This window comes from Panulirus ornatus, chromosome 41 (genome assembly GCF_036320965.1).
Source record: "Panulirus ornatus isolate Po-2019 chromosome 41, ASM3632096v1, whole genome shotgun sequence".
Classification (NCBI taxonomy): Eukaryota; Metazoa; Arthropoda; class Malacostraca; order Decapoda; family Palinuridae; genus Panulirus; species Panulirus ornatus.
Genome location: NC_092264.1, coordinates 13,642,189 through 13,669,049, shown reverse-complemented (window position 1 = coordinate 13,669,049; position 26,861 = coordinate 13,642,189). Strand labels below are relative to the sequence as shown.

Genomic DNA, 26,861 nt, shown 5'->3' with positions numbered 1-26,861 from the left:
AAAGAACAGAATGACCTTGGATATTATGACTGCTGCACTGAAAGGCTTAAGAAAGAAATGAGAGGGTAATGAGATCCAAAACTTTAGAATGTAGGTAGAGAAAGAGAAAGCACCATGGCCCATGCTTGAGGTGCCAGTTGCTACAAAGCAATCATGTAATATAGTGTTTTGCCAAGTATTATGTGATTTAGTTACTGATGGGCACATAAGTTTCCTCTTTTCTGAAGCAGATGCCAGAGAAACATCAGTAAAGTGATAAAAAGAATGAACATTGCAGCATAGGGAAGTGGATCAAGTTTTTCATGAAATTGGGAGAAAAGCTTGATTGCTGTAGACTTGACTCTATCAAGTAAGTTTGCAAAGCTAAAACCTCCCCAGTTATGACAAAGATTTATACAAAGAATGAATTTCCTTTTGTAATTAGAAGAACTGTTCAGAAGAGACATCAGCTTTATCAGGATACTTTTCCCTAGACAATGCCCATCTGAAGAGTTCCCTTAACGAATTCCTCCCAAGACAGTGACAGACAAATGGAGAATGTTTATGTTAGGTTAGGTTGTAATATGTCATATACATATTTATATAATGAGGGGATTTTGGCTTAGGGGAATTGCCTGAGGGGTAGAGTTGCCTGGTAAGGAATTGTCTGTTAGAATTGTTGCAGAGCCATCTTTGACATACACTTGATTTAATGTATACTTGTTAATGGGAATGGAGTTAAAGGAAATAAAAGCAGAAGAGATGTATTTAAAGATGAATGTGTAGTGCAACAAAACTTTAGATCAGTAACCATGCAGAGCTGTGCTTACAATTTGAATATTTTCAGTAGACATGCAAATACACTCTGAAATAACCCAACAAGCACTAAACAGCTGACCTCCCAACTCAGTCTTAAAACTTCATCCCACCAGACACATACCCATCTGAAACCACACTCCCTAGACAAACATGAGTCACACCATCCTGCTTATGCTCTGGAAATCACTACAAACACCATTGTGATGCATCCCAAAACCCTCCATGCCCACGATGCAGCTACCATAAAGAAGACACTAAACACTTACTACTCAATAGCTGTAAACTCTCTGCTGCATATAGAAGCATACACAACATCACAACTCTTTATGACTTGTGGTCCTAACCACTGGATGTGGCCAGCTTCCTGAGTGCCACAGAAGCCTCATAAGGATAGAAGGGACTCCTGGAGTAGGAGGTAAGATTTAACTTTTAATTATAATGAAGAGAGGGTATTGTGATTAGTTTTTATGTCTGCAAGTCTGTAGAGGTAACATACATATTTAGGTGTAAGCAAAGCAGGTTTTATGTTGCCATCTGAATGGCTTGAGCATTGGCTTACTTCTCATAAAGTTTTTAAACTTCACTGCAAAAAAATTATCTGACGGGATTCTGTGCTTCAAATACATGATGTTAGCATGCATATAATCGTCACACAAATGTGCTGTGGTAAAGGTATGCTTTGAACCAGTGCTGCTGCCAGTACTGTACTGATACACCTTAGTCATATATTCATATCATTAACTGGATTCATTATCATTTATGATTTACATCATTGTTACCATTTACAGTAACTCATGTGGTCAATGACTGGGGACCTCAGACAGTTGGAATGGACCTATACTCTGTACCTCATAATCAAAATATAACACAAAAACAAGGTAAGGAAGAGCTACTTTCTTTCCAGGATTGGTTTTTCCTGTGGATTATGAGGGAATCTCCCATATCCTTTAGAGGTTAGAGTCCTAACTCTAAACACTCTGGTGAGATGAAAGCCTCTTAACCTTTGCTAACCAGTCAAAAGTGGTAATGGTACTCCAGAAGTGCTTCCCCAGTTATCAGTCACTATCTTGTGGTGGCTTCATCATCTCATCAGCTGTCAGACTACACCAAGATGTCCACCTCATAATGCTCTGGATCTCCATGCCTGTCTAACATAATAAAAACACTTATGTGCAAGAAAAGTCCTTGATTAAAAATTACACAAAAATGTTTGATGTCATGAGCATTGACAGATGAGTGAGACATAACATTAGAACACGAACTTCATGTACCTTGACACACACACACACACACACATACACACACAGGAGAGAGAGAGAGAGAGAGAGAGAGAGAGAGAGAGAGAGAGAGAGAGAGAGAGAGAGAGAGAGAGAGAGAGAGGGGTCTGTGTAGGGTAGGGACATGGGAGGTCAGTGGTGGGGATTATGGAGGACTTGGGAGAGTGTCAGAAGAAGGATATATGTGCAGTGCAGATTTGTATGTTTGTTTACAATACTTATTTACTTCCTGCCTCAAGAGTCCCTTCTATCCCTATGAGGCTCCTACAGCACTCAGGAAGCTGACCATATCCACCAGTCAGGACCATAGGTCATAAGTGTTATGATGTTGTGTGTGCATCTATATGCCGAGTGTGCATTACAGTAAGTGTCTTCTTTTTTGTCATTGCATCATGGGCCTGAAGGGTCTTGAGATATGTTGAAATGGTGTTTATAGTGATGTGGTGATGGGTATTGATGGGTTTCATTTGGAGCAGGTTTGTATGTGTAAATCTGGGAAGGTGACAACTTCCTACTTTGTTGATTTCAATCAAAGTACCTGATTTTCTTCTCTGTAAGGTTTTCTCTTCTGTTAATATTCAGTAACTAGGTTAAGTGTCTTCTTTTTGGTAGTTGCATCATGGGCCTGAAGGGTCTTGGGATATGTTGAAATGGTGTTTATATTGATGCAATGATGGGTATTGGCCAGAGCATAAGTGGGAGACTGTGGCTAATGTTTGTCTGGCAAGTGCAGTTTCATTTGGAGCAGGTTTGTATGTGTAACTCTGGGAAGATGACAACTTTCTACTTTGTTGATTCTAGAGGACCTGATTTTCTTCTCTGTAAGGTTTTCTCTTCTGTTAACGTTCAGTAACTAGGTTAAAAAGTTTTGATAACTTACATAGTATTAGTACAAACATTAGTGAGTCCCTTACTGCTCAACATATTTACTGTAAAACAATCATATGTTGTTTCTGGCATGAAATGTGTGTTACTTTGTTTTAAAGAGGGATGCAGTAGGATATATAAACAGGCTGCCACCTCCACTTCATTCTTAGTCAGATTACTACATGTTCCCTTGATATGTTTATTGATGGGTTAATAGAAAATACACATTCCTATATCAAAGGTTTCATGCCCTAGAACAACTACATATTTCAATATCCTTAGGATCTTAAGTCTGTTTTCTCTATGATTCAGAAGGAGGAAGTAGCAGCAGTGGCAGTAGTAGGGAAGGATCCATAGAACCAAGCTTTCTTTCGGTGAAGGAAGCTGGACCGGAAACCAAGTGTAACAAAGAATCCGTGGGCATCCAAGGCCAAGAGATTGTATCCTCAGGTGAGAAACAAGGCAGTTACCTTTAAGGTTGAATTCTGAGTGTGAAAACTGATTAAATGTGACAGGTAGAGGCTTGGACATTTTTGATATCTGGGTAACATAGTAGTAAGGTAAGCAGTATAAGGGATGATGAAACTGTAGATGAATGCTCTAGTAGACAGAATAAATGGGCATGAAGAAAAGTATACCTATCCATATATCTCTGATGCTTGTTCCCTCTGGGAACTCCTATCAAGAGGGTGGCCACAGCAAAACAGTTTCCATGTATCCCTGTCCTTACTTATCTCCTTTTGCATACACCATACTACAGTGTACATTCTTTCACCAATTTTCTCCTTCCAGTACTCTTCCACTTTATTTCCCTATGTCACAGGTGGTCTTCCTCTCAAACCAACCCATTTAATCATCCTGTCATATACTCTTCCTGTAAACTCCATCTTGCATTCTTTCTACATGCCAATACCACCTCAAAGTATTACATTTTAGCCATTCTACCACTCCACAATTCATTCCCTTTGCATTTCCTGCCATGCCAAATCTTGCATACACCTCTCATTTCTTTCTTCACTCCATCTACTCATAGCCCATGCTTCTCTGAAAAAGTCTATTTCCACAGTCTGGATTTTTGACCTCTGTGACTCATTCCATGTCCATGTTTTGACTGCATAAGTCAGAGTCTGGAGGACTATGCTGTCCCATAATCCTTTCTTCACTTCCATACTTACATTCCTCCCCTTCATTATTCTATCAAGGGACCTAATCACTCTTCCACCCTGTACTGTTTTCTCTCTTATCTCTTCTTCCATATCAGCAAACCTAACCAAGATACGTTCCCAAATACTTAAATTCTGTCACCTCTTCCAGTCTTTCTCCCCCTGTATCGATAACAAAGTTTAGTACACTTTCTTTTCTCACTCTATAGGGCTTTGGAAAATCTATACTTTCACTCTGTTTCCTTTTAAACATCAGTATTCAATTTTACTCATATTTACCTTCAATTGCTGATGCTTGCATCATAACACATTTACAACTTTCTGCAACTCCTCTCACTGCACACAAAACAGTATCATCTGCAAACAGGCTTGTCACTAGCCACCATACCTCACCACCACACTCCATCTCTGCACCCCCTTTTCCTAGGTTTGCTTTCACATCTCTTACACTCCATCCATATTTATGTAAAAATGCCACAGTGACATCACACAGCCCTACCTCACACCCACATGTAAATCAAAACTTTTGCTGAATTATCCATCCACACTTACATGTGCATTTGCTCCTCTATAAAAAGGCTTTCACACCAGCCAACAGTTGTACCCGTACCTCATACATCATTGACAGATTCCGTAAAGCATTCCACTCAACTCTGTCATACACTTTCTTCAGATCCATAACAGCTGCATACAGCTTCTTAGCTTTCACTAGATACTTTTTCATGGTCATTCTCTGCAAAATTCTGATCCATTCGTCCTCTACCTTACTTGTCACTTATTCTGCATTCAATCTCTTCCATCACTCTGTTAATCAACATTCTTGCATGCACTTTTCCTGGTATACCCAACAGTCTTATTACCCTATAGCTGCTATATCCTTAGCACCCTTTTCTTTGAATAAAGGAACAATAATAGTTTTCATCCAATCCTCAGGCACAACCTTTTACTTCCATGCTAAATTACATGTCAAATGCATCCACTCTATCACACTTTCTCCTTCACACTTCAACATTTCAGCCATAATCCCATCCACTTTAGGTGCCTCTCCTACCTTCAACCTCATCATTGCCCTTTTTACCTCCCTTCTTACTGTTGGCCCCTGCTCTTGTATTCTTTTCCTCCCATCGACCATTCCTATGCATGTACTAACTGCTGCCTCACCTTCTCCCACATTCATTAGTTCTTCAAAATATTCTTTACATCTTCCTCTCACTTCCTCCAAGAAAAGTAGTCGAGAGAAATAGGTATCCTTTCAGAGTATCATCAGATTTCATGAGGTGAAACCCATGTGAAATGTACATGTTTTTGATAATTAGTGATTGAGTCATACCTTTGTGGTACTACTGAAACATATGGTACACATTCACAGTGGCCCAGATGATATCCTAACATTTAACAAAAACAAAACATTTTTTTACGCTATGCTATATATGTTGCTTATAATGAACCTGTCCATTTGTAGCATTATGAGCATCTGAGACAGCACTTTTTTAGCAGGGTAAAACATACTTTTTTTTATCCCCAAATGAAGTGTATTCACAAGGATTCATCCCTATTAACCATCAGAAAAAATTATTTATCTATCTATTTATTCATTTTGCTTTGTTGCTGTCTCCTGTGTTAGCGAGGTAGCGCAAGGAAACAGACGAAAGAATGGCCCAACCCACCCCCATACACATGTATATACATACACGTCCACACATGCAAATATACATACCTATACATCTCAATGTATACATATATATACACACACAGACATATACATATATACACATGTACATAGTTCATACTGTCTGCCTTTATTCATTCCCATCGCCACCCTGCCACACATGAAATAACAACCCCCTCCCCCCCATGTGCGTGAGGTAGCGCTAGGAAAAGACAACAAATGCCACATTCGTTCACACTCAGTCTCTAGCTGTCATGTAATAATGCACCGAAACCACAGCTCCCTTTCCACATCCAGGCCCCACAGAACTTTCTATGGTTTACCCCAGACACTTCACATGCCCTGGTTCAATCCATTGACAGCACGTTGACCCCGGTATACCACATCGTTCCAATGCACTCTATCCCTTGCGCGCCTTTCACCTTCTTGCATGTTCAGGCCCTGATCACTCAAAATCTTTTTAACTCCATCTTTCCACCTCCAATTTGGTCTCCCACTTCTCCTTGTTCCCTCCACCTCTGACATATATCCTCTAGGTCAATCTTTCCTCAGTCATTCTCTCCATGTAACCAAACCATTTCAAAACACCCTCTTCTGCTCTCTCAACCACACTCTTTTTATTACCACACATTGCTCTTACCCTATTATTACTTACTCAATCAAACACCTCACACCACATATTGTCCTCAAACATCTCATTTCCAGCACATCCACCCTCCTGCGCACAACTCTATCCATAGTTTACACCTCGCAACCATATAACATTGTTGGAACCACTATTCCTTCACTTTGCTTTCCGAGATAATGTTCTTGACTTCCACACATTCTTCAACGCTCCCAGAACTTTCGCCCCCTCCCCTACCCTTTGATTCACTTCTGCTTTCATGGTTCCATCCACTGCCATATCCACTCTCAGATATCTAAAACACTTCACTTTCTCCAGTTTTTCTCCATTCAAACTTACCTCCCAATTGACTTGTCCCTCAACTCTACTGTACCTAATAACCTTGCTCTTATTCACATTTACTCTCAGCTTTCTTCTTTCACACACTTTACCAAAGTCAGTCACCAGCTTCTGCAGTTTCTCACATGAATCAGCCACCAGTGCTGTATCATCAGCGAACAACAACTGACTCACTTCCCAAGCTCTCTCATCCACAACAGAATGCATACTTACCCCTCTTTCCAAAACTCTTGCATTCACCTCCCTAACAACCCCATCCATAAACAAATTAAACAACCATGGAGACATCACACACCCCTGCCGCAAACCTACATTCACTAAGAACATATCAGAAAACATATACAACATATAACATCATAGTGCAATGTAAGGAAGCATCAAACAACCATTCACCCACATTCATTTACTCTTGCTTGCAAGCACTGCTCAGGCCTCTTGACCAATGCTTGACATCAGCTTGCAGTTTTTGTATTAGGTGCTGAAAAGTGTGTCCTGGCAATTCTCAAGATTAAGATCATCATGAAGAATGGTTCCAAGTTCGAGTTTGGTTGACAGAGATGTCAGATGGGTATTGTTGTTTTTTATTTGAAAGTTTTCCATGAAACAAAGCTTCAGTATTCCATTGTATCGGAAGTACTGTGTATAATTTTCTTAAATTGTCAGAACTCTGTTTCATGATTGCATTTTGCTCTGCTTTTTTTGATACTTGTGGAGTCTTTTTTCTAATTTTATTTCTTGTTTCTTTCTCTCCTTTTCCTGCCTCCTGCATAAGCGCTGCCCAATGCCACTCAATAAAGCCCCAAGCATATGGGGCATTACTTATGGTGCACCCTGACATTCACTCCCCACACCATAACATGAACACAAAGCCATAAACAAACCAAGTGCTCTCAGAACAGATTCAAATGGAGAAAAGAATTCCTTAATGCCTTTTGTAAACAGTTCATCTTCTCTGTCCTAAACTATGCTTTACCTGCCAGGTCACCCACCTTATAAAATCAAATATAACAAAGCTGCAAACCACTTAAAACAAGATGCTTGGAACAATCACCAGCTGTCTAGCAATCACAAACATACAACACCTGCACATTGAAACTAAAATACTTCCATTACAGTCTCTTTTAAATATGCTGAGCATTCAGTTTTTTGCAGCAGCACTAGACCCAACTTAACGTAACTGCTATATTACTGACCACCAACCCCTAAATAATAATGAAAAGTTTACCCATGCTTTACACTTCAGAAACCTATACTCAAAGATACCCCTTCCCCGACAAATGCTGCAATGACAAAACACAAACGCATACTTTACATCCATAAAACAATGCTGGGACTACTATGTCTTCCAACATACCCAGTTTTGCACTCCCAGGTAATGTCCTCTAAACATTCCTCAATGTTCCTAGAACCTTTGTCCTTTCACCCATCCTGTGACTCGCTTCCACTACCATGGTTCCATTTGTTGCCATGTTCATTCCCAGGTATCTAAAACACTTCACTTCCAAAATTTCTCCATTCAAATTTACACCACAACTAACCTGTCCCCCTGTGCTAATAACCTAGCTTTTATTCTCACTTACTCTCAACTTCCTTCTTTCTCACACTTTTTCAAATTTAGTCACAAACTTCTGCAGTTTCTAACTCAAAACTGCCACCAGTGTCGTGTCATCAGTAAACAATAAGTCTCACTTGCTAGGCCCCCTTTACCCCCTACAAACTCCAAACTATCTCCTCTCTCCAAGACTCTTGTATAAACAAATTAAACAACCATGGTGACACCTCACATCTGTGCCACAGATTCAACTTCACTTAAAACCATTTGCCCTCCTCTCTACTTGCTTGCACACATGCCTTACACTCCTGGTAAAAACCTTCTCACTGCTTCTAGTAGCTTTCCTCCTACACTATATATCTTTATATATACTTCCTGCCCTAGGAGTCCCTTCTATCTTCATGAGGCCCTTGCAGCACTTAGGGAGCCAGCCACATTTACTGGTCAGGACCATAGGTCTTAAAGTGTAGTATTGTTGTGTATATGTGTCTACATGCAGAAAGTGAAGGGCAGTTAAGTGGTAAGTCCTTGGTGTCTTCGTTGTGGCAGCTGCACTGTAGGCATGTAGAGTCTTGCGATATACTGAAGCGGTGCTTGCAGTGTTATTCCTGAAACTTTCAGGAGGGAAAAAAAAAGTTTAGGTTGATTTAGAAAATGAGTAATCATTTTCAGGAAGGAAGAAAAAAGTTCAGTTAATTTAGAAAATGAGTAACCATTTTGATCAATTGGAGAGTGTCAGCCATACTGAAACATATGGAGTATACACAGATGGAGGTATTTAGATGTCGATTATATTGTAGTTAGTACTGAGAAATTTCATTCTCATAGATTGTATTTCTAGGGTGTTGTCATTGTTTGTGAGCTGTTTTGTAGTGTCACTGTGCTGGAGAATGGTATGGCAAGTACATGGAAACAAAGCACTAAAACTTCATTACATATGGCTTCCCATCCCTCAATCATTGTCTCACCATTTTAACGTCAACCTAGCCAGCAAAAGGCACATATCACAAGGGCATAGAAATATAACCCAAACTTCTCCCCATAAGTTATACACAGTGTGAAACAGAGAAAGCAGCTCAGACAGGACCATTCACCATCAACAGAAATCAGAGAATAAATCCAAACCCTAGATAACACCTTTACCGTTCTAACCAATGAAAGGCAAAATACAAACCAGCATTCCTTCATCAACACAATGAACTACAAGACACAAGGTAACCAACCCACACTTACACTTACCGAGTTAAACTAACCCTAGGTCATGATGCACCTTGACCCCGTTCCGGTGACATTACTTTTCCCAAAGAACACACAAACATATTCATGAGACCCTAGTTAAGAATCAGCCACAAACCAACCTCACCCTAAACAGGAAAGTCATCAAATAACAACATAAAATCCGTCCAGAAACAACTGATACAAACAATGCAATGAAAACCTTAAAGAACAATCTTGCTACAGACTCTGACAACACATCAAACTTTCTCATAAAACTCTCTGGACCAATTGCAATCCAAGCACTTACAGACATCTTGGAATTACTCCTTGCTATACAATAGATTTCCTAACTCTTGGAAACTTGCTAATACCAGTCCTAAAGCCCTCTAATCCACAACTTCTGTCATCTATATCACTTTTGTCTTCAGTATTCAGACTCTGTGAGAAACTGATCCACAACAGAATGAAGCAAAATGAATATCCTGCACTCACTTACTCAACATAGCTTCAGACCCAACCACTCCACCATCACTAACCTCACAGAATACATTCCAGATGAAATCAACCAACCACAATATTACTCTGCAATAGTAGTGGCAATAGACATCAACATGGCATTTAACAATATCCCTTGGCACATTCACACAAAAGTTACATGACACCAACCTCTACAACACTGAAAAAAAGAAGAAAAAAGAAGGGAGGTTGGCCAGTTATAGAGCCAGCCACTATGCCATACACACTCACAATGGCTTAACCTCTAAATCCCTGAAACTCTACATTGGAGTACCTCAAAGTGCATTTCTCTCTCCAACCCTCTTTAATCTCTCTGTACACAACTTCCCATCACACTAAGCAAAACACAACATGAAGGGCCTCTTATATACAGACGACCTTCCAATAACATCACAAGACCGTGATGCCATAATAGCATCAACAAATATGCAGGACTACATAATTTCATCTATTTGTATCTCAGGTGCCTATTCCAATTGGAGCTGCCTCAAAGGGATGGCCACAGCAACAGAGTCTCCATAACTAAAAGACTCTAGTGCCACTTCTTAGCCTTTAGAGTCTCACCCGTAACAGGCCACAGGCAGAGGGCAAGTCTAGTGCAGTGTTTGCAGATGCTCCTAATGACTCCTTCTATCTAATACTCCTACCCACTGTGTCTTCCTAATAATTCTCCGTAAATGTTCTATCTACTACTTCTATCTACTGCTCTTACCATTTTGCCAAAAGGCAGAGCTAGCGCATAGTGCTCACTGCAGGAAAATCTAGAGTTACGAAGAATGAGCTGCGTAATTTAAGTGTTGTCAACTGTTACATATGACAAAGAGAGAATGTATGTTTGTGGAAAGAATGCCAGTAGTCCAAATGTTAGTGAGGCAGAAAGAAAAGACAGCTACCTGGGTCAGAGGAGTGCAAACTGACAACCACTAAAGTGCTGGCTCACTAAGTAGATGTCACTAACCCTCCTGATACCCATGTGGGTAGTACTGGTAATATATCTCCCTGGGTGTTGGCTGCCTACCAACTACTACCTACATAGTTCATCTCCGCAAAAGTCTTCAGTTACTATCTTAACCCCAGAAAGCCATGAATCCTACTTACACCCTTGAGTCACCTTGTATAGACAATCAATACCACTGAACAAAACACCAGATGTTGTAGGTATCTTGAATGATACACACATTTACTCCTCACACCAAAATTGTTAACTTAAAAGCAACATACAAACTGAATGCTACAAGAACAGTAGCTGGGTAAGCAAAACAACTACTCAGCATCCTTTGCAAACAATTCGTCTGCTCCCTTAACTATGCCTCATCTGCCTTGTCATCACCCTCTCATATGGAATTACAAAAAAGTTACAAACTACATAAAACAGAGCACTCAGAACAATCACTGGCTGCCAAGCAACCATAAATATTCAGCAGCTACACAGTGAAACAAGGAGCTTCCCAAATACAATCCCATCGTAAGATACTTAGCACTCAAATCCTTGCAGCAGCACTGGACTGCATCCAGAGCACTGCATAACTAACCACTAACCCCCAAGTAGAAATAAAAACTTTACCCCTATCTCACACTTCAGCAACCTCTACTCAGAGATCCTCCACCTCCAAAAAACAAAACACACACGCTGAAATGACCTGACAAGCACTAAACAACTGCCTCCTAAATCAGTCTTAAACACCATCCCACCAGACATACATCCATCTGGAACTAAACTTCCCTGACATACATGAGTCACGTTCTCCCATCTACAGTTGAGACATGACCCATCCCTACATGAGTACAAATAATGATTCAAAATATCCCAGGACCCATTAGACCCATATGCAACTACCACAGCAGAGACACTTCAGTTGCTCTGCAGTCTCTCAGTGTGGACACACACATCACCACAGCTTCCTGGGTGCTGCAAGAGCACTGTAAAGATAAGGGGAACTCTTGGAGCATGAGGTAAGTAATATTTCACGACATGCCAAAAAAAAATAAGTGGGAGGAGGGAATGTTGCTTACCTATTTGTGGTGATCCTTCCTTCCCTTGAGATAAGAGAGGACTAACACAGGATCAGTACTGCTGATGAATATCATGAATACATTTGGGAATACTGAATTATTTTAGGCACATTAAATGATACATCATGCACTCCTGTATAAATAATCATGGTCAAAATATGGTTTTAAATATTCTGGCTCTCACTATCATCTGTTACCAAAGTCCTCCATCACTCTAAGATTACATCAATGCAAATTAGGTGCAGCTGTTCCATAAGCTGCTCTCCCTGACTAAATAAAAGCTGAGTGCAAGGGTGGTGGGATCCCATGTTGGCTTCACTCCTCCTTGGTCTCTGAAATCGCTCCCTGACTCTCTTATTTCTTCATGTTTCACCAATGGATAAATGGATAATGATAAGTGTTTCTCTTTATCATTCAGGTTATCCAACATTAGGCACTTTCATGGGAAGACTCTAAGCACAGCCTGAGAGATCGATGGATGTGAACTTACAATGGTTACTACAGGGGTAATGAGAAGTGAATTTTTTCCTTGCCTGTCTGGTATTGGAAAGGGCCTCTATAGACTGGTGCTGATATAGGATGGCTGGATATGAAACCAGAGCTTCTGTTATCTGAGGGATCATTATATGATGATGTTTAATGTTTAAGGGTCAAAAGAAAGGGTGATTGGTTGATATGATATGTGTTGTGAAGAAATCATTAGGAGGGCACTTAAATGAAAGTTTCTTTGAATTGTATGGCTGTGTAGAATTTATGATTTTTGAGAAGCTGATCAAGAAGAACTATTGAAGTAGAGCTGAGAGTACAAAGAGGAGAGGCAGACTTGAAAAGAAATAGATACAATGAGTCAGTCTAACTGGACTAGAGATATTTCAGGTATGTTTTTTAAATGAATGAATTGGGACTGGACACAATTGAAGTGTTACATGTACAGAGGTGTTGTGAGTGGAAACATATATCTCATTTGAAGATTTACCTGAAAGTGCAAAGTGAAAAAGTATTGTCTCATATACAGTAAGTGTGGAGGTACAGGTTTCAGTTTGATGTGCTGGGCATGGGTGAAAGATGTGTGTGTAATCTGAGAGGCTGTATGTAACACCTGATACACCCCTTGGAATTGGGAACATAGTTACTGAAAAGAGACAGAAAGACAGAAAACATTATAATGTCATATAAATCAGGGTGTACTGTATCCCAAACAAATTTTAATCTACCTCTCATCTGCAAGTGAAATCTGAAATGATGCTCCTGTGTGCATTGCACTTTTGTGACTTTTAGGCTCTGTATCACTTTCTTTTCAGGTATTGAGGAGCGTATTCATAACTTGGAGAGCCACCTCAATTTCCTTCCTGGACCTCCAGTACCCAGAGATGTTTACAAAAGACTAAAGTTATTAGAGGACAGAGTGCTCCACTTGGAAGGAATGTCACCGGAATACTTCAGAGATAAAGTAAGTCATTTGAGGTACAATTTCAAGGTAAATTTTATCTGATAACATTTTAGTTTAATCATATACATGGAAGATTCAACATGATCTCCCCTTATTTGACTGTGGCAACTGGCAGTAATTATTTGAAAAGACAAAGACAGTCCCTCATTATCTGCAAAAAATAAGGCTGTGTGTGTGTGTGTATATATATATATATATATATATATATATATATATATATATATATATATATATATATATATATATATATATATTGTTTATGGATGGGGTTGTTAGGGAGGTAAATGCAAGAGTTTTGGAAAGAGGGGCAAGTATGAAGTCTGTTGGGGATGAGAGAGCTTGGGAAGTGAGTCAGTTGTTGTTCGCTGATGATACAGCGCTGGTGGCTGATTCATGTGAGAAACTGCAGAAGCTGGTGACTGAGTTTGGTAAAGTGTGTGGAAGAAGAAAGTTAAGAGTAAATGTGAATAAGAGCAAGGTTATTAGTTACAGTAGGGTTGAGGGTCAAGTCAATTGGGAGGTGAGTTTGAATGGAGAAAAACTGGAGGAAGTGAAGTGTTTTAGATATCTGGGAGTGGATCTGGCAGCGGATGGAACCATGGAAGCGGAAGTGGATCATAGGGTGGGGGAGGGGGCGAAAATTCTGGGGGCCTTGAAGAATGTGTGGAAGTTGAGAACATTATCTCGGAAAGCAAAAATGGGTATGTTTGAAGGAATAGTGGTTCCAACAATGTTGTATGGTTGCGAGGCGTGGGCTATGGATAGAGTTGTGCGCAGGAGGATGGATGTGCTGGAAATGAGATGTTTGAGGACAATGTGTGGTGTGAGGTGGTTTGATCGAGTGAGTAACGTAAGGGTAAGAGAGATGTGTGGAAATAAAAAGAGCATGGTTGAAAGAGCAGAAGAGGGTGTTTTGAAGTGGTTTGGGCACATGGAGAGAATGAGTGAGGAAAGATTGACCAAGAGGATATATGTGTCGGAGGTAGAGGGAACGAGGAGAAGAGGGAGACCAAATTGGAGGTGGAAAGATGGAGTGAAAAAGATTTTGTGTGATCGGGGCCTGAACATGCAGGAGGGTGAAAGGAGGGCAAGGAATAGAGTGAATTGGAACGATGTGGTATATCGGGGTTGACGTGCTGTCAGTGGATTGAATCAAGGCATGTGAAGCGTCTGGGGTAAACCATGGAAAGCTGTGTAGGTATGTATATTTGCGTGTGTGGACGTATGTATATACATGTGTATGGGGGTGGGTTGGGCCATTTCTTTCGTCTGTTTCCTTGCGCTACATCACAAACGCGGGAGACAGCGACAAAGTATAATAAAAAAATATATAAAAATATATATTGTATGTAGCATTTATGGATCTGGAGAAGGCATATGATAGAGTTGATAGAGATGCTCTGTGGAAGGTATTAAGAATATATGGTGTGGGAGGCAAGTTGTTAGAAGCAGTGAAAAGTTTTTATCGAGGATGTAAGGCATGTGTACGTGTAGGAAGAGAGGAAAGTGATTGGTTCTCAGTGAATGTAGGTTTGTGGCAGGGGTGTGTGATGTCTCCATGGTTGTTTAATTTGTTTATGGATGTTGTTGTTAGGGAGGTGAATGCAAGAGTTTTGGAAAGAGGGGCAAGGATGAAGTCTGTTGGGGATGAGAGAGCTTGGGAAGTGAGTCAGTTGTTGTTCGCTGATGATACAGCGCTGGTGGCTGATTCATGTGAGAAACTGCAGAAGCTGGTGACTGACTTTGGTAAAGTGTGTGAAAGAAGAAAGTTAAGAGTAAATGTGAATAAGAGCAAGGTTATTAGGTACAGTAGGGTTGAGGGTCAATTCAATTGGGAGGTGAGTTTGAATGGAGAAAAACTGGAGGAAGTGAAGTGTTTTAGATATCTGGGAGTGGATCTGGCAGCGGATGGAAACATGGAAGCGGAAGTGGATCATAGGGTGGGGGAGGGGGCGAAAATTCTGGGAGCCTTGAAGAATGTGTGGAAGTCGAGAACATTATCTCGGAAAGCAAAAATGGGTTTGTTTGAAGGAATAGTGGTTCCAACAATGTTGTATGGTTGCGAGGCGTGGACTATGGATAGAGTTGTGCGCAGGAGGATGGATGTGCTGGAAATGAGATGTTTGAGGACAATGTATGGTGTGCGGTGGTTTGATCGAGTAAGTAACGTAAGGGTAAGAGAGATGTGTGGAAATAAAAAGAGCGTGGTTGAGAGAGCAGAAGAGGGTGTTTTGAAATGGTTTGGTCACATGAAGAGAATGAGTGAGGAAAGATTGACCAAGAGGATATATGTGTCGGAGGTGGAGGGAACGAGGAGAAGAGGGAGACCAGATTGGAGGTGGAAAGATGGAGTGAAAAAGATTTTGTGTGATCGGGGCCTGAACATGCAGGAGGGTGAAAGGAGGGCAAGGAATAGAGTGAATTGGAGCGATGTGGTATACCGGGGTTGACGTGCTGTCAGTGGATTGAATCAAGGCATGTGAAGCGTCTGGGGTAAACCATGGAAAGCTGTGTAGGTATGTATATTTGCGTGTGTGGACGTATGTATATACATGTGTATGGGGGTGGGTGGGGCCATTTCTTTCGTCTGTTTCCTTGCACTACCTCGCAAACGCAGGAGACAGCGACAAAGCAAAGAAAAAAAAAAAAATATATATATATATATATATATATATATATATATATATATATATATATTTATTTATTTATATTTATATATATATATATATATATATATATATATATATATATATATATATATATATATATATATATATATATATATATTTTTCTTTTCTTTCAAACTATTCGCCATTTCCCGCATTAGCGAGGTAGCGTTCAGAACAGAGGAGTGGGCCTTTGAGGGAATACCCTCACCTGGCCCAATTCTCTGTTCCTTCTTTTGGAAAATTAAAAAAAAAATATATATATATATATATTCATGTGGCTGATTCATGTGAGAAACTGCAGAAGCTGGTGACTGAGTTTGGAAAAGTGTGTGGAAGAAGAAAGTTAAGAGTAAATGTGAATAAGAGCAAGGTTATTAGGTACAGTAGGGTTGAGGGTCAAGTCAATTGGGAGGTGAGTTTAAATGGAGAAAAACTGGAGGAAGTGAAGTGTTTTAGATATCTGGGAGTGGATCTGGCAGCGGATGGAACCATGGAAGCGGAAGTGGATCATAGGGTGGGGAGGGGGCGAAAATCCTGGGGGCCTTGAAGAATGTGTGGAAGTCGAGAACATTATCTCAGAAAGCAAAAATGGGTATGTTTGAAGGAATAGTGGTTCCAACAATGTTGTATGGTTGCGAGGCGTGGGCTATGGATAGAGTTGTGCGCAGGAGGATGAATGTGCTGGAAATGAGATGTTTGAGGACAATGTGTGGAGTGAGGTGGTTTGATCGAGTGAGTAACGTAAGGGTAAGAGAGATGTGTGGAAATAAAAAGAGCGTGGTTGAGAGAGCAGAAGAGGGTGTTTTGAAGTGGTTTGGGCACATGGAGAGAATGAGTGAGGAAAGATTGACCAAGAGGATATATGTGTCGGAGGTGGAGGGAACAAGGAGAAGAGGGAGACCAAATTGGAGGTGGAAAGATGGAGTGAAAAAGATTTTGTGTGATCGGGGCCTGAACATGCAGGAGGGTGAAAGGAGGGCAAGGAATAGAGTGAATTGGAGCGGTGTGGTATACCGGGGTTGACGTGCTGTCAGTGGATTGAAGCAGGGCATGTGAAGCGTCTGGGGTAAACCATGGAAAGCTGTGTAGGTATGTATATTTGCGTGTGTGGACGTATGTATGTACATGTGTATGGGGGGGGGTTGGGCCATTTCTTTCGTCTGTTTCCTTGCGCTACCTCGCAAACGTGGGAGACAGTGACAAAGTATAATAAAATATATAAATAAATATATATATATATATATATATATATATATATATATATATATATATATATATATATATATATATATATATATATATATATATTCTCTCCATGTGCCCAAACCATTTCAAAACACCCTCCTCTGCTGTCTCAACCACACTCTTCTTATTTCCACACATCTCTCTTACCCTTACATTACTTACTCGATCAAACCACCTCACACCACATATTGTCCTCAAACATCTCATTTCCAACACATCCACCCTCCTCCGCAAAACTCTATCTAAAGCCCACGCCTCGCAACCATATAACATTGTTGGAATCACTATTCCTTCAAACATACCCATTTTTGCTTACTGAGATAATGTTCTCCACTTCCACACTTCAACGCTCCCAGGATTTTCGCCCCCTCCCCCATCCTATGATTCACTTCCACTTCCATGGTTCCATCCGCTGCCAAATCCACTCCCAGATATCTAAAACACTTCACTTCCTCCAGTTTTTCTCCACTCAAACTTACCTCCCAATTGACTTGTCCCTCAACCCTACTGTACCTAATAACCTTGCTCTTATTCACATTTACTCTCAGCTTTCTTCTTTCAAACACTTTACCAAACTCAGTCACCAGCTTCTGCAGTTTCTCACACGAATCAGCCACCAGTGCTGTATCATCAGCGAACAACAACTGACTCACTTTCCAAGCTCTCTCATCCACAACAGACTGCATACTTGCCCCTCTTTCCAAAGCCCTTGCATTCACCTCCATAACAACCCAATCCATAAACAAATTAAACAACCATAGAGACGTCACACACCCCTGGCACAAACCTACATTCACTGAGAACCAATCACTTTCCTCTCTTCCTACATGTACACATGCCTTACATCCTCGATAAAAACTTTATAAAAACTTTTCACTGCTTCTAACAACTTGCCTCCCACACCATATATTATTAATACCTTCCGCAGAGCATCTCTATCAACTCTATCATATGCCTTCTGCTGATCCATAAATGCCACATACAAATCCATTTGCTTTTCTACATTTTTTTTTTTTTTTTTTTTTTTTGCCGCTGTCTCCCGCGTTTGCGAGGAAGCGCAAGGAAACACGAAAGAAATGGCCCAACCCACCCCCATACACATGTATATACACACACGTCCACACACGCAAATATACATACCTACACAGCTTTCCATGGTTTACCCCAGACACTTCACATGCCCTGATTCAATCCACTGACAGCACGTCAACCCCAGTATACCACATCGATCTAATTCACTCTATTCCTTGCCCTCCTTTCACCCTCCTGCATGTTCAGGCCCTGATCACACAAAATCTTTTTCACTCCATCTTTCCACCTCCAATTTGGTCTCCCACTTCTCCTCGTTCCCTCCACCTCCGACACATATATCCTCTTGGTCAATCTTTCCTCACTCATTCTCTCCATGTGCCCAAACCATTTCAAAACACCCTCTTCTGCTCTCTCAACCACGCTCTTTTTATTTCCACACATCTCTCTTACCCTTACGTTACTTACTCGATCAAACCACCTCACACCACACATTGTCCTCAAACATCTCATTTCCAGCACATCCACCCTCTTGCGCACAACTCTATCCATAGCCCACGCCTCGCAAACATACAAAATTGTTGGAACCACTATTCCTTCAAACATACCCATTTTTGCTTTCCGAGATAATGTTCTCGACTTCCACACATTCTTCAAGGCTCCCAGGATTTTCACCCCCTCCCCCACCCTATGATCCACTTCCGCTTCCATGGTTCCATCTGCTGCCAGATCCACTCCCAGATATCTAAAACACTTTACTTCCTCCAGTTTTTCTCCATTCAAACTTACCTCCCAATTGACTTGACCCTCAACCCTACTGTACCTAGTAACCTTGCTCTTATTCACATTTACTCTTAACTTTCTTCTTTCTTTACATTATATATATATATATATATATATATATATATATATATATATATATATATATATATATATATATATATTTTTTTTTTTTTTTTGTCGCTGTCTCCCGCGTTTGCGAGGTAGTGCAAGGAAACAGACGAAAGAAATGGCCCAACCCACCCCCATACACATGTATATACATACGTCCACACACGCAAATATACATACCTACACAACTTTCCATGGTTTACCCCAGACGCTTCACATGCCTTGATTCAATCCACTGACAGCACGTCAACCCCGGTATACCACATCGCTCCAATTCACTCTATTCCTTGCCCTCCTTTCACCCTCCTGCATGTTCAGGCCCCAATCACACAAAATCTTTTTCACTCCATCCTTCCACCTCCAATTTGGTCTCCCTCTTCTCCTCGTTCCCTCCACCTCCGACATATATATCCTCTTGGTCAATCTTTCCTCACTCATTCTCTCCATGTGCCCAAACCATTTCAAAACACCCTTTTCTGCTCTCTCAACCACGCTCTTTTTTATTTCCACACATCTCTCTTACCCTTACGTTACTTACTCGATCAAACCACCTCACACCACACATTGTCCTCAAACATCTCATTTCCAGCACATCCATCCTCCTGCGCACAACTCTATCCATAGCCCACGCCTCGCAACCATACAACATTGTTGGAACCACTATTCCTTCAAACATACCCATTTTTGCTTTCCGAGATAATGTTCTCGACTTCCACACATTCTTCAAGGCTCCCAGAATTTTTGCCCCCTCCCCCACCCTATGATCCACTTCCGCTTCCATGGTTCCATCCACTGCCAGATCCACTCCCAGATATCTAAAACACTTCTACGTATTTCTCATATACATTCTTCAAAGCAAGCACATGATCCACACATCCTCTACCACTTCTGAAACCACACTGCTCTTCCCCAGTCTGATGCTCTGTAAATGCCTTCTTCCTCTCAACCAATACGGACCCATATAATTTCCCAGGAATACTCAATAAACTTATACCTCTGTAATTGAGCACCTACTTTTATCCCCTTTGCCTTTGTACAATGGCACTATGCAAGCATTCCACCAATCCTCATGCACCTCACCATGAGTCATACATACATTAAATAACCTTACCAACCAGTCAACAATACAGTCACCCCCTTTTTTAATAAATTCCACTGCAATACCATCCAAACCCGCTGCCTTGCCAGCTTTCATCTTCCACAAAGCTTTTACTACCTCTTCTCTGTTTACCAAATCATTTTCCCTAACCCTCTCACTTTGCACACCACCTCGACCAAAACACCCTATATCTGCCACTCTATCACCAAACACATTCAACAAACCTTCAAAATACTCACTCCCTCTCCTTCTCACATCACCATTACTTGTTTTCACCTCCCCATTAGCCCCCTTCCCTGAAGTTCCCATTTGTTCCCTTGTCTTACGCACTTTATTTACCTCCTTCCAAAACATCTTTTTACCCTCCCTAAAATTTAATGATACTCTCTCACCCCAACTCTCATTTGCCCTCTTTTTTGCCTCTTGCACCTTTCTCTTGACCTCCTGCCTCTTTCTTTTATACATCTCTCACTCATTTGCATTATTTCCTTGCAAAAATCGTCCAAAGGCCTTTCTCTTCTCTTTCACTAACAATCTTACTTCTTCATCTCACCACTCACTACCCTTTCTAATCTGCCCACCTCCCACGCTTCTCATGCCACAAGCATCTCTTGCGCAAGCCATCACTGCTTCCCTAAATACATCCCATTCCTCCCCCACTCCCCTTACATCCTTTGTTCTCACCTTTTTCCATTCTGTACTCAGTCTCTCCTGGTACTTCCTCAAACAAGTCTCCTTCCCAAGCTCACTTACTCTCACCACTCTTTTCACCCCAACATTCTCTCTTCTTTTCTGAAAACCTCTACAGCTCTTCACCTTCGCCTCCACAAGATAATGATCAGACATCCCTCCAGTTGCACCTCTCAGCACATTAACATCCAAAAGTCTCTCTTTCGCACGCCTATCAATTAACATGTAATCCAATAACGCTTTCTGGCCATCTATTCTACTTACACATGTATATTTATGTATATCTCTCTTTTTAAACCAGGTATTCCCAATCACCAGTACTTTTTCAGCACATAAATCTACAGACTCTTCACCATTTCCATTTACAACACTGAACACCCCATGTATACCAATTATTCCCTCAACTGCCACATTACTCACCTTTGCATTTAAATCACCCATCACTATAACCCGGTCTCGAGCATCAAAACTACTAAGACACTCACTCAGCTGCTCCCAAAACACTTGCCTCTCATGATCTTTCTTCTCATGCCCAGGTGCATATGCACCAATTATCACCCATCCCTCTCTATCAACTTTCTATATATATATATATATATATATATATATTTATATATATATATATATAGGGTGTATTGAAATGCTTTGGTCACACTGAGAGAATGAATGAGGAAAGATTTACAAAAAGGATATATGTGTTAGAGGTGGAGGGAACAAGGACAAGTGGGAGACCAAATTGGAGATGGAAGGATGGAGTGAAAAAGATTTTGAGAGATCGAGGCCTGAACATGCAGGAGAGTGAAAGGCCTGCAAAGAATAGAGTGAATTGGAATGATGTAGTATACTGGGGTCGACGTGCTGCCAATGGATTGAACCAGGGCATGTGAAGCGTCTGGGGTAAGCCATGGAAAGCTTTGTGGGGCCTGGATGTGGAAAGGGAGCAGTGGTTTCGGTGCATTATACATGACAGCTAGAGACTGAGTGTGAACGAATGTGGCCTTTGTTGTCTTTTCCTAGCGCTACCTCGCACACATGCGGGGGGAGGGGTTGTTATTTCATGTGTGGTGGGGTGGCGACAGGAATGAACAAAGGCAGCAAGTATGAATTATGTACATGTGTATATATGTATGTCTGTGTATGTATATATATATGTATACGTTGAAATGTATAGGTATGTATATGTGCTTGTGTGGACGTGTATGTATATACATGTGTATGTGGGTGGGTTGGGCCATTCTTTCGTCTGTTTCCTTGCGCTACCTCATTAACGCAGGAGATAGTGACAAAGTATAATAAATGAATAAATCAATACATTCATTTATATTTTATATTCATCATACTTAATTGGTGTTTTCTGCGTCAGCGAGGTAGTGCCAGAAAACAGATGAAGAATGGTCCATCCACTCATATACACATATGTAAATGCCCATACATGCACACATATATACATATACATATGAACATATACATACACAGATATGTACACACCTACACATGTACATATTCATACTTACTTGCCTTCATCCATTCCTGTCACTACCCTGTCACACAGGAAATAGCATCACGAGTATAAACTTTCCTTATAACACACATATAACAATCACAAATAGTAATCACACATACATACATACATATGAAGTTATAGTGAATACTAAATGTCTTGCATGTTTTAAGATCCATTTTACAGTAAAGATGGTATTTGTTCTGGGACTATGCAAATATGTAACTACAGGGTGAAAAAAGATTTCCTTGCATTTCCTACTCCTCTCACTGATTTACTATTGTTTTTTACAGACTGTTAAAATACCAGATAAATCATCAAAGCAGAAAGAAATTAAAGCTGTTGAAGATGATGTAAGTAATTTTTTGTAACCTTAAGACTCAATCTTATGAAAATTCTTATGGTGAAGCTGTAGATGAAGTTACAGTCAGATTTCTCTCTTTTTTGTGAATCAAGACAACTCTGCTAAATTCACCAAACTGCAAATTATCATTCATTTTGTAAGGCACATTAAGTGTTCATGTCATACTTTTTTTAAATTTGTCATATGTTTTTCAACTTTTACACGAGTCATTACCCTTGTGTACTGCGCCTTCATTAGAATTTAATCATTGCATTGAACTCCTCGTGATCACATATACAAACTCTTTAATATTTGAAATTTTTGCAGAAATCATTGTCTTTTTATGTAAGATAACATTTTCTAACACCCATATGTCTTTCAGATATCAGTTGATGAACTGGATGTGAAAATTTACCAGCTCAAGATGAAGCTCAAGCAAAAGCAAATCAAACAAGTATTCTAATATGTCTAAAGTTTCTCAAAGCATGTTTTAGGATTTTCATTCCTGCCAGTAAAAGAAAAATACTTAATACTGTAGTTTTTTTACATTACATTAAAAACTGTGCATAAGATTCCAGAACTTAAGAAAGCTGGAAAAGTGTTCAAGATACATATATATGTTTTACCTTTTCTGGAAGAAGGAGCAGAGGGGGGCTAAGTGAGAATATTCCCTCTAAGGCTCAGTCCTCTGTACTTAAAGCTACCTTGCCGACGTGGGAGATGGTGAATACGTATGAAAAAAATATCTATATATATCTCAACTTTCTAAGAGGGGAAACAGAAGAAAGAGTCATGCAGGGAGTGCTCATCCTCCTCGAAGGCTCAGATTGGAGTGTCTAAATGTGTTTGGATGTAACCAAGATGAGAAAAAAGGAGGGATAGGTAGTATGTTTGAGGAAAGGAGCCTGGATGTTATGGCTCTGAGTGAAACGAAGCTTAAGGGTAAAGGGGAAGAGTGGTTTGGGAATGTCTTGGGGGTAAAGTCAGGGGTTGGTGAGAGGACAAGCGCAAGGGAAGGAGTAGCACTACTCCTGAAGCAGGAGTTGTAGGAGTATTTGATAGAGTGTAGGAAAGTAAACTCTAGATTGATATGGGTAAAACTGAAAGTTTATGGAGAGAGATGTGCCTGTGCACATGGTCATGAGAAGAAAGAACATGGGAGGCAAGTGTTTTGGGAGCAGCTGAGTGAGTGTCTTAGTAGCTTTGATGCACATGACCGGGTTATAGTGATGGGTGGTTTGAATGCAAAGGTGAGTGAGTAATGTGGCAGTTGAGGGTATAATTGGTATACATGGGGTGTTCAGTGTTGTAAATGGAAGTGGTGAAGAGGTTGTAGATTTCTGTGCTGAAAAAGGACTGGTCATTAGGAATACCTGGTTCAAAAATAGAGATATACATAAGTATACGTAGGAGAGATGGCCAGAGAGCGTTATTGGATTACGTGTTGATTGATAGGCATGTGAAAGAGAAACTTCTGGATGTTAATGTGATGAGAGGGGCAACTGGAGGGATGTCTGATCATTATCTTGTGGAGGTGAAGGTGAAGATTTGTAGAGGTTTTTAGAAAAGAAGAGAGAATGTTGGGGTGAAGAGAGTGGTGAGATTAAGTGAGCTAGGAAAGGAGACTTGTATGAGGAAGTACCTGCAGAGATTGAGTGCAGAATGGAAAAAGGTGAGAGCAAATGACGTAAGGGGAGTGGGGGAGGAATGGGATGTATTTAGGGAAGCAGTGATGGCTTGTGCAAAAGAAGCTTGGGGCGTGGGAAAGGTGAGAGGTGGGAAGATTATAAAGGGTATTGAGTGGTGAGATGAAGTAAGATTGTTAGTGAAAGAGAAGAGAGAGGCATTTGGACGATTTTTGCTGGGAAATAGTGCAAATGAATGGAAGATGTGTAAAAGAAAGAAGCAGGAAGGCAAGAGAAAGGTGCAGGTGAAAAAGAGGGCAAATGAGAGTTGGGGTGAGAGAGTATCATTAAATTTTAGGGAGAATAAGAAGATGTTTTGGATGGAGGTAAATAACATGTGTAAGACAAGAGAACAAATAGGAACATCGGTGAAGGGGGCTAGTGGGGAGGTAATAACAAGTAGTGGTGAAGTGAGAAGGAGATGGAGTGAGTATTTTGAAGGTTTATTGAATGTGTTTGATGATAGAGTGACAGATATAGGGTGTTTTGGTCGAGGTGGTTTGTGAAGTGAGAGGGTCATGGAGAATGGTTTGGTAAACAGAGAAGAGGTAGTGAAAACTTTGCAGAAGATGAAAGCCAGCAAGGCAGTGCGTTTGGATAGTATTGCAGTGGAATTTATTAAAAAAAAGGGGATGACCGTATTGTTGACTGGTTGGTGAGGATATTCAATGTATGTATGGTTCATGGTGAAGTTCCTGAGGATCGGCGGAATGCATGCATAGTGAATTGTACAAAGGCAAAGGGGATAAAGGTGAGTGTTCAAATTACAGAGGTATAACTTTGTCTGGGAAATTATATGGGAGGGTATTGATTGAGAGGGTGAAGGCATGTACTGAGCATCAAATTGGGGAAGAGCAGTATGGTTTCAGAAGTGGTAGAGGATGTGTAAATCAGGTGTTTGCTTTGAAGAATGTATGTGAGAAATACTTAGAAAAACAAATGGATTTGTAAGTGGCATTTATGGATCTGGAGAAGGCATATGGTAGAGTTAATAGAGATGCTCTATGGAAGGTATTAAGAGTATATGGTGTGGGAGGTAAGTTGCTAGAAGCAGTGAAAAGTTTTTACCAAGGATGTAAGGCATGTGTACAAGTAGGAAGAGGGGAAAGTGACTGGTTCACAGTGAACGTCGGTTTGCAGCGGGAGTGCGTGATGTCTCCATGGTTGTTTAATTTGTTTATGGATGGGGTTGTCAGGGAGGGGAATGCAAGAGTTTTGGAGAGAGGGGCAAGTATGCAGTCTGTTGTGGATGACAGGGCTTGGGAAGTGAGTCAGTTGTTCGCTGGTGATGCAGCGCTGGTGGCTGATTCGGGTTAGAAATTGCAGAAGCTGGTGACTGAGTTTGGTAAAGTGTGAGAAAGAAGAAAGCTGAGAGTAAATGTGAATGAGAGAAAGGTTATTAGGTTCAGTAGGGTTGAGGGACAAGTTGATTGGGAGGTAAGTTTGAATGAAGAAAAACTAGAGAAAATGAAGTGTTTTAGATATTTGGGAGTGGACTTGGCAGCGGATGGAACCATGGAAGCGGAAGTGAGAATGTTATCTCAGAGAGCAAAAATGGGTATGTTTGAAGGAATAGTGGTTCCAATAATGTTACATGGTTGTGAGTCATGGGCTATATATAGGGTTGTGCAGAGGAGGGAGGATGTGTTGGAAATGAGATGTTTGAGGACAATATATGGCATGAGGTGGTTTGATCGAGTAAGTAATGTAAGGGTAAGAGAGATGTGTGGTAATAAAAAGAGTGTGGTTGAGAAAGTAGAAGAGGGTGTATTGAAGTGGTTTGGTCACATGGAGAGAATGAGTGCTGAAAGATTAACAAAGAAGATATATATGTCAGAGCTAGAGGGAACGAGGAGAAGTGGGAGACCAAATTGGAGGTGGAAGGATGAAGTGAAAAACATTTTGAGCAATTGGGGCCTGAACATACAGGAGGGTGAAAGGCGTACAAGGAATAGAGTGAATTGGAATGATGTGGTATACTGGGGTGGACGTGCTGTCAATTGATTGAACCAGGGCATGTGAAGCATCTGGTGTAGACCATGGAAAGTTTTGTGGGGCCTGGATGTGGAAAGGGAGCTGTGGTTTCGATGCATTACACATGACAGCTAGAGACTAAGTGTAAACAAACATGGCCTTTGTTATCTTTTCCTAGTGCTACCTCGCACGAGCAAACAGGGGGTGGGGGGGGTCATTTCATGTGTGGCAGTGTGGCGACAGGAATG

General features: G+C 40.7%; 2 protein-coding genes across 3 annotated transcripts in view; one reads left to right on the top strand and one right to left on the bottom strand.

Moving 5' to 3' along the window:
* Mocs2B (Molybdenum cofactor synthesis 2B) overlaps positions 1-23,484 on the top strand; it is a 101,765-nt gene extending 78,281 nt beyond the window's left edge. For both annotated transcript variants that reach the window (XM_071686016.1, XM_071686015.1), the window contains exons 7-11: positions 1,587-1,676; positions 3,255-3,392; positions 13,339-13,487; positions 22,905-22,964; positions 23,337-23,484. In XM_071686016.1, coding sequence (XP_071542117.1) covers positions 1,587-1,676; positions 3,255-3,392; positions 13,339-13,487; positions 22,905-22,964; positions 23,337-23,417 — 518 coding nt within the window. In that variant the 3' untranslated portion in view covers positions 23,418-23,484. The remainder of the gene's footprint in view (positions 1-1,586; positions 1,677-3,254; positions 3,393-13,338; positions 13,488-22,904; positions 22,965-23,336) is intronic.
* The window catches only part of RpL27 (ribosomal protein L27), a 144,145-nt gene that overhangs the window by 106,158 nt on the left and 11,126 nt on the right, over positions 1-26,861 (bottom strand). The window lies entirely within an intron of this gene.